This window comes from Oratosquilla oratoria, chromosome 12, assembly GCF_046742065.1.
Source record: "Oratosquilla oratoria isolate Oo_2021 chromosome 12, ASM4674206v1, whole genome shotgun sequence".
NCBI lineage: Eukaryota > Metazoa > Arthropoda > Malacostraca > Stomatopoda > Squillidae > Oratosquilla > Oratosquilla oratoria.
In genome coordinates, this window is record NC_134788.1 from 54,507,772 (window position 1) to 54,522,892 (window position 15,121).

Here is a 15,121-nt window from a genome sequence, read left to right on the forward strand (position 1 = left end):
AATTATGATATTCAATACAATATGCATTAACATGTTCACTTCCCAATGAGAAATGGCAATGTGAAATAGAGATATCAAACAATGCCCATTTATCTCATCCTCCACTAATTGAGCATAGTACTTTTCATTATTTCATCCATTCACGAGCAGTTCATTTTCACTCTGCTTCTTTCCAATTGGTGCACCAGTTCTTTGCAACTTTATTTGAAGAATGTTATTCTTTTATGTCTGTGTGCATTGCCAAATGTGGTTGTTGCACTTTTTTTTTTATCTTTCAAGTAAAGTCAAGTAGATAGGATGGGCCTTTTCCTTAAACATAATTTTTGACTTCCAATCTTTGCCTCTTTTATGTTAATATTTCATCTATTACAAGGCTCTTTTAGTATTTCTTTTTTCATCAGTATCTTTTTGATTCGTGTTATTCCTTAACCCATTCAACTCCGATGACAAGATGTCTTGTCATTTGGTCAAATAAAACAAAAAATCATAAAACACCAAAATGTTTGATCAAACACCAGAAAAATATGACACCAGTCCTCGCTTCGCTCGCGAGGACTGACGTCATATTTTTCTGGTGTTTGATCAAACATTTTGGTGTTTTATGATTTTTTGTTTTATTTGACCAAATGACAAGACATCTTGTCATCGGAGTTGAATGGGTTAACAGTAGGTCTTTTGGAAACTCTATTGATTTTTTCTCTTTTCCAAATAGAATTTTGTTAGAAAAAAAACAAACAAACAAACACTGGAATTGTATCAAGTATTCACAATTATCAGGCCAACAAGGTCCATTACAGGGGGGGAAATTAAGAACTTGTACAGTTCTATTTTACAGGGCATTGACATATTCTCAAAATAACATCTTTGTTTTAATTCATTTTAATGAAATTATACAATTTGACAAATTCAATTTCATCATGAAAACCTTATGTACACTTCTTTTTCCTTCATGTGCTAGCAAAGTGTGTGCAGGCAATCTTAGAAGGACCAATGTTCATCACACAAATTACACTGGAATGGATTCTCATCAGTGTGAATCACCATGTCACATTTGAGAGACCTGTGTAGGTCTTCATATGCTTTGTGAGACACTCTTTTTTTTTTTTGTGAGTTATGGTGAAGGTAGTTTGTCCTCCACCACTAAGGCTGCGTTTCCACCGAGCGAGTCAGGGCCGATTCTCGCCAAATGTTGTTAATTTGAATGGCTAGAAGGAGACTTTGCTTGCAGCATTCTAGACTTCCCTAAGAACACTTCAACAATCTGTCTGACATTCGTAAAGGTTTAGTTCCTTTCATTTCGCCATTCAATTTCTCAGTATATGACGCGACGGCAATTTGACTTCTGAAAATTAAAAACAAACGAAATATTGCAACCAACATCGTTTCTGCTTAAACGAACTCACGACGGCTGAGGAGAATCAGCCGAGACTCGCTCGGTGGAAACGCAGCCTAATGGTCCACAGGTACAGAGGCTCCCGTTCTCCAATTGCTGGGACCCTTTTTGTAAAAAGCCAAACATTGCAGAGGTCTTCGGGTGGACATTGCAGAAATCATGGGAAACTACCAGGTAAAATTCTTAACTAATCTAATATCAACATTAAACATTAATAATTAGAAGGATAGAGCCAAGCTGTTGGGTCTCTACCAGGAGAATAATCAAAAAGAATTAACATTGAGAAAACTTCCTTATAAATTGAACTGTAGGAATGAATGTTGTTCAATCTTTAATGACCTTGCAGGTGAAATAAAGGTAATGCCATGCTGGATTCTAAGTGTGTAGGTATCGCTTGCGTAATTGCCTTTCTACTGGCTTAATCCATGCTGTCAGAAAAATGTGATCTTTTCCTCATACAGGTCATACAGGAATGGCTTCTCTCCAATGTCCATCCTCATAATTATGCCTTGTGAGAGAAGTCTTATGTGAAAAACCAGAATCAAAGACGTCACACTGGAAAGGCTTCTTCCCTGTGTGAATCTTCATATGCTGTTGTGAAAAAGCAGAGTTGCACAGGTTACTAGAAAACTTCTCCTGTGTGGCTCCTCCTATGCTTTGTGAGATGATCCTTTCTTGAGAAAGCTGCATTGCACACATCACACTGGAAAGGCTTCTCTCCTGTGTGGGTCCTCATATGTTTTGTGAGATCACCCTTTTGTGAGAAAGCAGAATCGCACTGGTCACACTGGAAAGGCTTCTCTCCTGTGTGGGTCCTCATATGCTTTGCGAGATTACCCTTGTGTAAGAAAGCAGAATCACACAGGTCACACTGGAAAGGCTTCTCTCCAGTGTGGGTCATGATATGCCTTGTGAGAGAACCCTTTATTGAGAAAGCAGAATCACACAGGCCACACTGGAAAGGCTTCTCTCCTGAGTGGGTCCTCATATGCTGTATGAGATGTTCCTTTCGTGAAAAAGCAGAATCGCACAGGTCACAGTGGAAAGGCTTCTCTCCTGTGTGAGTCCTTATATGCTTTGTGAGATCACCCTTTTGTGAGAAAGCAGAATTGCACAGGTCACATTGGAAAGGCTTCTCTCCTGTGTGGGTCCTCATATGCTTTGTGAGACTACCCTTGTGTAAGAAAGCAGAATCACACAGGTCACACTGGAAAGGCTTCTCTCCTGTGTGGGTCATCATATGAAATTTGAGATGATCCTTTCGCGAAAAAGCTGCATTGCATAGATCACAGTGGAAGGGCCTTTCTCCTGTGTGAGTCCTCATATGGTTTGTGAGATCACCCTTTTGCGAAAAAGCAGAATTGCACAGGTCACACTGGAAAGGCTTCTCTCCTGTGTGGGTCCTCATATGTTTTCTGACATCACCCTTTTGTGAGAAAGCAGAATTGCACAGGTCACACTGGAAAGGCTTCTCTCCTGTATGGGTCCTCATATGCTTTTCGAGATTACCCTTGTGTAAGAAAGCATAGTCGCACAGGTCACATTGGTAAGGCTTCTTTCTTGTGTGGTTCCTCATATGTCTTGTAAGGGAATTCTTTAGTGAGAAAGCAGAATCACACAGGTCACAATGGAAAGGAACTTTCCCTCTTGTGTGGGTCCTCATATGCTGTGTGAGAGAACTTTTTTGTGAATAAGCAGGATTCCACAGGTTGCACTGGAAAGGCTTCTCTCCTGTGTGGGTTCTCATATGCTGTGTGAGATAATCCTTTTGTGAAAAAACAGAATCACACTGGTCACATTGGAAAGACTTCTCTCCTGTGTGGATCCTCATATGTTGTGTGAGAGAACCCATTTGTGAGAAACCAGAATCACACCGGTTACACTTGAAAGGCTTCTCCCCTGTGTGGGTCATTATGTGATCTTTAAACACTTTTGTGTGAAAGTTTTATTGCACAGGTCATACTAGAATGGTTCCTCTCTAGTGTGGGTGATCACATGAAATTTGAGGTGATTCTTTCATAAAAAAAAGCTGCATTGCACAGGTCACACTGGTAAGACTACTGTGTGGGTTCTCATATGCTGTGTGAGAGAACCCATTTGTGAGAAAGTAGAATGGCACAGGTTACACTGGAAAGTCTTTCTTTTGTGAGGGTCACCACATGATCTTTGAAGTGACTTTTGTACCATGTGATATCTAATAATTCATGATGTCACGCTAGATCTTCTTCATCATGTGACACATGGATTCTATGGATAGCTCTTGCAATAGAATGGTGATAGTTACCCTCTTCCTGGAAAAAATGTAATCATAAGATTAACATCTAACCCTTTGAAATTGTGTAATACACTACAATAGGATTGTGAATGTTGTGTACACAAACCATTTCATACTAAGTCCCTTTGTATCTAAACAGACCCTTTGCACATGCCATCACCTAACATAAAATAGGTAGAAACACTAACAGATATGGTGCCATGATATATTGCATTCTAATTTTTCATTAAAAATGTGCTCAAAGTTATCCAATAGCTACATGCATACTCACCCCACCACGATCACAATGCCTAATATTTTGCTCTAGCCTTTTCATCATGTCATGAGATTTGGAAGTAGGGAATGGCCAAGCTGCCCATAGCAGTCATACTTTATTATAACTCTATAACATTCCATGTTTGGGCTCACAAGACCAATTACACCAAAGACATGTTGCCAGATAAACATATGAAATAGTCGGAGAAACATACAATTTGTTGAGATCAATAAAGATAGATAAGGAGATAATCAAAAGAATATTACAAACACTGATAAGGCAAAAACTGGAATATGCAGCGCTGATATGATCTCCCACTACAAAAAAGAATGTAAGAAAATTAGAAAGAGTACAAAGAGCAATGACAAAGATGGCCCCAATACTTTCAAACCTGACATATTAACAAGACTGGCCAAACTGGAATCGCCAACCCTGGAACAAAGAAGAGAATGAGGGGATCTATTAACTGTCTACAGAATTATGAAAGGTAAAGAATGCCTTGATAGAGAGGACTTATTAAAGTGGGACAGAGGAAAAACAAGAGGACATGCAATGAAACTCAAAAAGGATAACTACAGAAGAGACCTGAAAAAGACCAGCTTCCCACACAGAGTGATAGATATATCGAATAGTGGATGAAAAAATAGTGTGTTCAAACTGAACACAAGAATTTAAGAGCAAACTTGATCTTGCGAGATACAAAGACGGGTCACCATGAGCATAGCTCCCCTTCCCATATAATACAATTAGGTACAACTAGGTAAATACAGGTCACACAGGAAAGGTGTCTTTCCTGTGGGTCATCACATGATCTTTGAGGAAACACTTTTGTGTGAAAGCTTTATTGCATAGGCCACACTGGAATGGCTTCTCTGCAGTGTGGGTGATCATATAAAATTTTAGGTGATTCTTTCATATGACCAACTCTTAGAAGTTTTATTCAGTTCATCTCATCTGACCCAAATAAGTGATACAAGTTCCTTTCAGATACACTGGTAAGTGGTGTACCTGTGTTATTATTTCAGCATAACATAAATGAAATTGTAGAGGAACTTTCCATATTATCCAGTCACAATAAGTAAAATACCTGTTTGTCTAATAGGAAAAAAATATTGGATATACCTACTAAAATAATCTCAACAATCATTATGTAATCAGGAACTATTATGAAAGATGCAATCCCAGTAAATGTGGCAAAAAGACAATGTATAATGTCAGAATTGGTGCTTTAACATTTTCAACCTACAGATCATTTATACAAGGAGGCATTATATTCACAAACCTGATTACCTTCCAGGAAGCCTGTGACTCCCTTACCAGTTGTGACACTTGTGTGATAACACTGTAAAAAAAAAAAAATGAATAAATAGATCAATTAAATAAAATTAAATAAGTTCTCTTTGTGGAAAATTTATTTGATATTAGTAATATCTCAGTTTAGAAGCTGTCCCTGCTTCTTAATTCTAATCAATGTAAACTTGGATATTATATGAGTTTTGGTATCATCTGAGCATTTCCCACCTTGAATGACAGCCTAATTGCTGAGATCATTTGATCAAGCATTGTAGTTGACAGCAAAAATGATTACTGTCCCAACCTCTTTGATGATACTGAAGAACTTGCTCACAAAGTTCACCACACCCCTACATCTAACTGGTTTGTGACATACTATATGGAAAATAGAGGTATCTTTATCCATACTGCTAAGTATTTAGGGAGAGACTGGAGTGTTCCCTAAAAATAACCTAAAAAGATGATCTGAGGTAAGGATTTAACACTGGCCATAATGTTCCTTCATCTACCTTGTTCTTCAGGTGGAATTTTCGAATCTATCAAACCACACTGAACATTGAATTACTGCAAACCACATATCTACAACTAAGACCTACACAAATTCTCAGAAATATCAATTATGCCCTGACAATGTTCACCGAGTGACAAAAATAAGAGAAAACAGTAGCATGCTCATGCTCACATTTTATGGTTCATATCTCCCTGAGCGAATAACTATTGGTCCTTTTTCTCTCTCTCCCAATAAAAGCCCTCATCAACTGTCTTTCACAGGGGTGTTACCAGTGCTATGAGTTTCCCCACAGAAGGAAGGAAGAACTGTACAAATGGTCTCCGATGTGGTCATTGCTCTGTCCTTGACTCACACACTACTCTTGATTGTGAATCAGAAGAACTTCATTGAACAAGATATTCTCCAACTGGCTAGTCTTGGTAGTGCCAAGCAAGTTCTTCATTTCACTGTAGACAGATGGGTGGTGGGGCAAAGACATAAGCCTCCTCCCTCCAGTCGATCAGATACAGTTAGGGCACCTTCCTGCCTTTCTCAACCAACAATTGTCCCCTCCCCCATCCCCCACTCCTATGAGAATCCTGCTCCAGCTGTTACAGCTTTAAGTCTTTCTATCTGCTTGAGTGCTTCTACTTTACTAATGCTGATATTAGATAGTCTATCCCCACTGAAAATCAAATCACAGTCAGGTACCTCATCTAATCTCTCATTAGTAAACACAAAGAGAAAATATTTATTAAACTCCTTACTCATTTTTTCCTCCAATTCTATCATGACATTTTCATCGTTTTTAATTGGGCCTATTCTTTCTTTATTTTTTGTTCTATAGAGATGAAAGAAACCCTTAGGATTGGATCTTGCTTGACTGGCAACCTTAATTTCATTGTTATGTTTTGCTGTACGTGTATTCTTTTTAACCAGCTTTGCCATTTCATTTTATCTTGATCGAAGGTGTGTTTCCCTTTTTTTATTTTTATGTAAAGCCTCTTTTCATTTTGATCTCATGTTTCAATCTGTCCATCATCCATTTGGGAGTACAGTATTACAATTCTTCCGTATTGACTTCAGGGGGATAAATGTATTTTATGCATTAATAATTAAATCAGTTAGATTCCTATATGTTTCATCTGAATTGCTGACCTGGCTGTTGAGTTCCCTCCCCCAAGTGACCTGACCCGAGGTAGCATATATATGCTATGTGACCTGGTAGCATATATATGTATACCCTACTTAGTACTGAAGACAAAGAAATACAAAAGTCCCAAGTGCTTTTGTGTAATTCACAGCTTCAAGAGAGATACAGAAGTGGTACAAATTATTTTGTGCCACTTCTTTATCTCCCCAGAAGATATGAATGACATAAATGCATTTGGGTATTTTGTTTCCTTTTCCTTACTGGTAACCAATATGTTATTGAATCACGTGCCAGTTGTGAGATTCATTTGCAAACAAACACACTACCAACTCTGGAACAAAGAAGAGAAGGAGATCTACTGACTATTTATAGAATCATTAAAGGAATGGAGGTCCTAGACAGAGATGATTTATTAAAGTGGGACAAAAGGAAAAAACAAGAGGACATGAAAAGAAACTAAAAAAGGATAATTATAGATCTGAAAAAGAATATCTTCCAACACAGAGTGGTGAATATCCGAAATAAATTAGATAAGGCAACAGTGTGTGCAAATACTATTCAAGAATTTATGAAAAAACTTGATGCTGAAAGATACAAAGACGGGTCACTATGAGCATAGCTCCCTTCCTGTATATAAGATATTGGTTTAATAAAAGATGTAGTGAGGCTAAAGCTAGGAGAGATAAAGCCTGGAAAAAAGACAGGAAAACATCTAAATGGCAAACATATAAAAGACTTAGAAATGATTATGTAAACATACGCAGGAAAGAAAAAAGATAATATGAAAGGGATATCATAGACAAATGTAAGGACCAACTGAAACTCTTTTACAGATACATAAACGACAAAATAAAGGATAAGCACAATATAGAAAAATTGCATGAAGGAGATGAAGAATACATAGATGACACAGAGATGGCAAAAGTTATGTTCAGACATTTCAGGTCTGTCTTTACAATTGAGAACTCACAACCCTGGCAGGATAAGCAACTAGATAGTTCACCCATTATGAAGGAAATAAAAATTACACAAAGGGAAATAAGAGACCAAATAAAAAGCCTAGATGTCAGAAAGTTGAACAAACCAGATGGAATTGCAAATTGGATACTGAAAGAGTGTATAGATGAACTGACAGATAAACTACACAAGATAACAGACTTCTCATTAAAAGAGGGAAAGGTACCATAAGATTGGAAAGATGCAAACATAGTACCAATGCACAAAGGGGGAAATAGGGAAGATCCTACAAACTTTAAACCAGTGTCCCTTACAAGCACAGTAGCAAAAATATGCAAAAAGGTTATCAGGAGCAGATGAAACAAACACTTGGAAGAAAATAAAACAATAAACCCCAAACAATTTGGTTTTAGAAGTGGAAGATCGTGCACCACAAACCTAATCTGCTTTTACTCGAGACTAATTGAGATAATACAAGAAAGAGATGGATGGGCAGACTGCACCTTCTTGGATTTGCAGAAAGCTTTTGACCAGGGCTGTGGAGTCGGAACACAAAACCTCCGACTCTGACTCCTCTATTTTTGGCACCACTGACTCCAACTCCGACTCCTCTTCATGTAATCAACTGATTATGGCCTACATATTATATAAAGCCTATACAACACATACACTCCAATCTTGAGTAGACTTGCATCATTATAACTGGTTTATATCAATCTACTTATAAGGAGTGTGCACTGCATACTTCTGCAGACTAAACGAAGGCCTTATAAAGTGTAAATTTAACTGGAGTCAGAGTCGGTATATTTTTACCGACTCCGACTCCAGTGACACCGTAATTGCTTCCGACTTTGACTCCGACTCCACAGCCCTGCTTTTGACAAGGTACCACACAAAAAATTAATAAGTAAAATTGAAAAAATAAGAGGAGTTCAAGGTAAATTGTTGGAATGGGTGAAGGACTTCTTAACTGGGGGAAAAATGAGAGTGGTACTTAGAGACAAAAATTCAAAATGGGAAGATGTAAAAAGTGGTATCCCAAAAGGCTCTGTTTTGGCTCCTTTAATGTTTGCCATATACATAAATTATACGGATGAAGGAATAGATTGTTACATGAACATTTTTGCTGATGATGCCAAATTACTCAAAAGAGTGAAAACAGAAGATTGCAGATCACTACAAGATGACCTGGATAAAGTGTGGGAATGGAGCTGGAAATATGAGATGAGCTTCAACATCAAGAAATGTAGCATAATGGAATTTGGAAGAGGCAAAAATAGAGTTTTGGAAGAGTATATGACTGGAAACAAAGTAATAAAAAAAGTAAACTCAGAGAGGGACCTCAGAGCAATCATCTCAAGTGACTTGACACCTAACAAACATGTAAATAAGTTATTTGGAGAGACCTACAACTTATTAAGATCAATGAAAGTGGCCTTCGACTACATGGATGAGGAGATGGTAAGGAAAATAATTATTACACTGATAAGACCGAAACTAGAGTATGCTGTGTCTTTGTGGGCACCTAGCACAAAGAAAAACACAAAAAAATTAGAAAGAATCCAAAGAGTGGCAACAAAGATGGTAACCACACTATTATATTTGACTTACGAACAAAGATTGGAGAAATTACAGCTGTCAACACTGGAGCAGAGAAGGGAAGAGGCGACTTGTTGACCATTTTCAGAATTATGAAAGGGATGGAAATTCTTGATAGAGATGACCTATTAAAATGGGACAAAAGAGAAACAAGAGGGCACGAAAAGAAACTAAAGAAAGATGGTTACAGAAGGGACCTGAAAAAGAATAGTTTCCCGCACAGAGTGATCGATGTCTGGAACAAACTTAATAGTGAAACAGTGAATGCCAGAACTATACACGATTTCAAGAATAAACTAGACGTGGAGAGATACGAAAACGGGTTACAACGAGCATAGCTCCCGTCCCGTGAAATACAACTAGGTAAATACGCACACACACCTGGGAGTGATTATTTCAAGTGACTTGACACCTGATAAACAAGTCAATAAATTAGTTGGAGAGACTTTTAACTTATTAAGATCAATGAAAGTGGCCTTTGACTACATGGATGAAGAAATGGTAAAGAAAATATTAATTACACTGATAAGACCTAAATTGGAGTATGCTGCAACACTATGGGCACCTAGTACAAAAAAAAGAAAAGAAAAATTAGAAATAATTCAAAGAGCAGTGACAAAAATGGAACCTACACTCTCATATTTGATGTGCGAACAAAGATTGGATAAATTACATCTATCAATACTGGAACACAGAAGAGAAAGAGGTGATTTGTTGACCATTTACAGAATTATGAAAGGGATGGAAGTTCTTGATAGAGACGACTTCTTAAAATGGGACAGAAGAGAAACAAGAGGACACAAGAAGAAGCTAAAGAAGGACAGTTACAGAAGATATCTGAAAAAGAATAGCTTCCCACACAGACTGATTGATGTCTGGAACAAACTAAACGGGGAAACAGTGTGTGCCTAAACTATACAAGATTTTAAGAACAAACTAGATGCAGAGAAATACAAAAACATGTCACTACAAGCATAGCTCTCATCCCATTATATACAACTAGGTAAATACACACACATCTACAGAATTATGAAAGGGATGGAAAGTCTTGACAGTGACAACTTACTAAAGTGGGACAGAAGAAAAACAAGAGGACTGTAGGAGAGAGGCCAAACACAGAGTATGGGATCCAATGTATTAAACGTTTTGCCCAGCAGGCCTTCTTCAGACATAACACAGCGGAGAAACATCTGACTCCTTATATATATATATAGCCCAAGCTTGTGGGGAGAAACTGATGTAAACACAATTTGTGTAAATTGCTTGTTACTTGGTTATTCAAATTGCTAAAGGTTTATTTATTGTAAAATTGATTTATATTATCAATGAGAGATATAAAAGCAGTTTCAAAACATCTATGAAACATACTATGAAACGTAGATGTTTTGAATCTGCTTTTATATCTCTCAATGATAACATAGATCAAAACAATGGATTTTTGACAATAAATAAACCTTTAACAATTTTAATAACCCAGTAACAAGCAATTTATGCAACTTGTGTTTACATCAGTTTTATGTTTGTTTCTCCCCACAAGCTCGGACTCTATATATATGTACAGGTAAACGTCGACTTACGATGGCCGCGACTTACGATTGTTCGACTTTACGATGACGACGACGACGACGACGATATGATAATTTAACCCCTTCCATACGGTGCCGCACACGTAGGCGTCATGAGGAGCAAGTGGATTCGCGACGCTGCCATATCGGCGTCTTGATTATATTTATTGTAGTCGCCCCTGTGTTTTTACATTCTCTCAAATGTGCCCTAAATCCCATTCTCTGTGGTTTTCAAAATTCGCGGGTGAAAGAGAGAATGATCGATATAAGCGGTGACTATATTTTATGATGCGAGTATTATTACGTCACGTCGTACGGCTGGCATTGGCTGCTGCCCGCGAGATTTAAGTCCGTACTGAAAATACATATTATAGTGTTTGAATATGGTAAAAAGGATAAAAATAATTAAATAAACTACTGTACATGTTTAATAGGCTATATTCAGTATCTCTGGTGGTTAATATACAGGTAGGCTAGGTACAGTGACCACGGAACAGAGTGGGGATCGACTTACGATGTGATCGTCTTACGATGGCTCTATCGAAACCTAATGCCATCGTAAGTCGACGTTTACCTGTATATGTATATATATATTTATGTGTATATATATATATATGTATATATATATTTGTGTATATATATATATGTATATAAGGAACCAGATGTTTGTCCAATGTTATTTCTGAAGAAGCCCTGCTGGGCGAAATGTTGAATACATTGGATTCCATACTGTGCGTTTGGCCTCTCTCCTACAGTGCTGTTGCAATCATTGCTGCTTTTACTCAAAAACAAGAGGACATGAGAAGAAACTTAAGAAGGACAGTTACAGAAGAGATCTGAAAAAGAATAGCTTCCCACACAGAGTGATATATATCTGGAACAAACTAAATGAGGAAACAGTGAGTGCTAAAACTATACAAGATTTTAAGAACAAAGTGGATGCAGAAAGATATAAAAGCGGGTCAGTACGAGCATAGCCCTCTTCCCGTAAAATACAACTAGGTAAATACACATGCACACACACACACACATACACACACACACACACACATTTAAAAATAGTTTAGATAAAATGAGATATGAAGACAGGACACCATGAGCATAGCTCCCCTTCCCGTAAAATACAACTAGGTATATATAAATATACTGTATATATATATATATGTATATATATATATATATATATATATATATATATATCTATATATATATATATATATATATATATATACATACATACATATATGTATGTATACATCTATATACACATACCAAGGGCTTTTTCCCCCTTATAAAGGAGGTAGCTTAGTTAAAAGGCACACATCCATTCCCATCCACCACTCTTTCCTCCCTCTCATCTTAGCTCATTATGGATGATGGGTCTTCATTGTATCCCTCCTACTGCTCTGGGTCAGAAGCAATGCAGCAAGACACAGTACATCCATGGCAAGGCCGCTTCACTTAATTGGTGATGCCCTCCTCTCCATTCCCCACATGTGGAAAAAAAAAAATGTTAAATTGGGCTTCTACTGTAATACAAAGCAAAAAGAGTCTTGATCAATTTTGGCCCAATGAGGAGACTAAATCTAATTTTGAGGAAAGTCTTTTGAGGTGTGAATATCAAGAAAAAATTTATTCACAAGAATATCATAATCAGTGCACACTGAATTCAGAGTAAACTTGAAGAATTCTTGATTTTCCTACAAAGGAAGAATGAATGGAGCTCCATTCCCCAATAAGATTAACATAAACAAATAAGATACACATGTTGATAAACAAAGATGCTTGCCAATCTTATTTATATTTAATCTTTACCAATGTTGATAACAATTTGCGGTAGTTATATATGGGGCTCAAAATACTCACAGTAGTAAGAGCTAGAGGTAAGAATAGCAACAGTGAGACCTAACCTGACCTAATACCCCTTGGTAAATAAAGAGGTCCACTATTATTCTTTATTATTATTATTATTACTATTATTATTCTTTTTATCTATTGACATTACTATCAGTTTGTGGTACTTATAGCTCGGGTTTAAGATATTCGGTCAATTTATATTTTCACCCAACCATAGCATTTGATATGTAGCTTATGTGCTCCTGGTGAGAAATGTTGTGATATGAACGATGGTGTACATCATTTCCGTCGCAAATGCGTACTTTTCAGTAATTGAATATTGAAATTATGCACTTATGTCTACCTCTCCCCAACGATTTGGGGGGATCTGTGGGAAATCGGGGGTTTTGGGTGGGGGCCACCAATAAGTCGACTAATTCGCGTTGCAAAACAGGTCTAAAATCAACAAGAAAACAAGCTCTTCAAATAGCTGAAAGAGTGCAACTCAAGGTTTGGCTGTCTGAGGTTAATGTAAATAAACAATGCCAGGAACTTAATAAGAATAATGAAATAAAACGAATTAAAAGTAGATGTTGACAATGATGAATTAACGGCATGGATATTCTTATTCGGTAAAGCAAAAAGAGATGTTATAAAGGAAAAACTACACAAACTATATAATCCAGGAGAAGATTTGAAGGAAGCAGGCAAAGTATAAACGAAGGAAACAAAATAACATAGGATAGAATTTTCTACATATTCTAGCGGAGTATAAACGAAGTAAACAAAACACAAACATCGCCGCGGACTAGATCGGACTCTACCGGACCAGATCGGACCGCATCGGGACATGATTCTACCGCACCGGGCACGATCGACGATCGATGATTGATTGATTGATTGATTGATTGATTGATGGATGGATTGATGGATGGATTGATGGATGGACTGACTTTACTTGGCAATGAATCAATGTACATGAAGTGCAAATAATGACAAGAACACATAGTTCGAAATAATAATTGCAAATTCCCGAGGATAACACAAAAAGCATGTACGCTTATTTCCATTGTGGTCCTCATCAGATTGTTATGGGACCAGAGACAATCATGAGTAATACCAGTCAGTACACATATGACACATAAACATTGTTATAGCTTTGCTAATATTACTAAAATGTTCGTAACACATAAGATATTGGGACCAAAAATTGAGCACCATCACAATAAAAAACATTGCATTAAGCAAAGGAACAACAAAATAATGTTAAATTGTAACAAAACAATATGAGTGAGTACTATATCAGAGTAGTACCATTAACAATATACTACAGTATTCTATAGCTGTATCAACATGTTATAGTGAATGCTACATTGCAGCTAGGATCACCTATTAATCAATTATAAAAGTTAACCTGAATCTCAGGACGGAGTGGTCACTTAGTATGAACATTAGGAAGTAGTACATTATAACCTGAAGCACCAGAAGTAGGGTACAGGGGACCAGTGCTCGTATGAATAAAACAACAAGGAGAACGAGGAAAAAGTCCAATTACCTCGTTGCCTGGTGCCCTGTATTAAGGTCAAATCATAACTGTTCTCGGACCCTACTTGAGACATATACTATAAACCAATTTGTAACACCAAACATTGTTATACTAAACTAAAATTCTGAAGGACAAATAAAGGGGGGGAGGTCAGATCATAACTGTTCTCGGACCCTAACTGAGACATATACCATACTATGACTAGCAAAACAAAGGTGGAAACCAATTTGTTACATCAAACATTGTTATACTAAACTAAACTTCTGAAGGACAAAAAAAGGGGAGGGGGGGGAGGTCAGAACAGTTATGAGTGAACGCAGATTTGGATGGTATTACTCATGGAGTCAGGTATCCCTCACTAAGCTAGTAGTACATAAAATGAAGGTTGTTCTCTGTCCATAGCTGAGACATATAGTAACCCTTGACTTTTTTCTTGAAGGTAACCTTCCTATTTGACTTTTTAATGGACACAGGTAGTGAGTTCCATAGTTGAGCACCTGTGAAGTGAAACCTGTTTTTGGTGATAAAGGGACCTGCATGAGATATAATAAAAGACTCTTGACTGTTCCGGGTCCGGTTCTCCGCCGATAACGTAAAATTACAGCTCACATATGAAGGAGCAGAATCATGAACGACATTGTAAACATGGTTTAGTTTCAGCTGGTCGGGTAACGGTTGGTAAGGTGGCAGCAGGGTCAATGGTGGGAGTGACTGGTAGAGTTGTGCGTTTCATAAACATTGTAAACTTCGGTTGGATT

The 15,121-nt window shown here is 37.3% G+C and overlaps 1 protein-coding gene across 2 annotated transcripts; it reads right to left on the reverse strand.

The window, feature by feature from the left end:
* Positions 1-730: 730 nt before the first annotated feature.
* Positions 731-13,540, reverse strand: LOC143030775 (uncharacterized). 2 transcript variants are annotated; one of them, XM_076193988.1, is made up of 2 exons: positions 13,492-13,540; positions 731-3,684 (listed from the first exon to the last, which is right to left on the reverse strand). In XM_076193988.1, exon 2 carries the CDS (start codon positions 3,303-3,305, stop codon positions 2,016-2,018), a length of 1,290 nt encoding a protein of 429 aa, XP_076050103.1. In that variant the 5' UTR covers positions 3,306-3,684; positions 13,492-13,540; the 3' UTR covers positions 731-2,015. The 2 variants fall into 2 exon arrangements, with proteins under 2 accessions (XP_076050103.1, XP_076050101.1); XM_076193986.1 differs by having other exon boundaries at positions 13,486-13,530.
* Positions 13,541-15,121: the final 1,581 nt, after the last annotated feature.

Excerpts from the sequence above, each read along its gene's own strand:
- LOC143030775 (XM_076193988.1), bottom strand. The coding sequence starts at position 3,305 with ATGACCCACACAGGGGAGAAGCCTTTCAAGTGTAACCGGTGTGATTCT.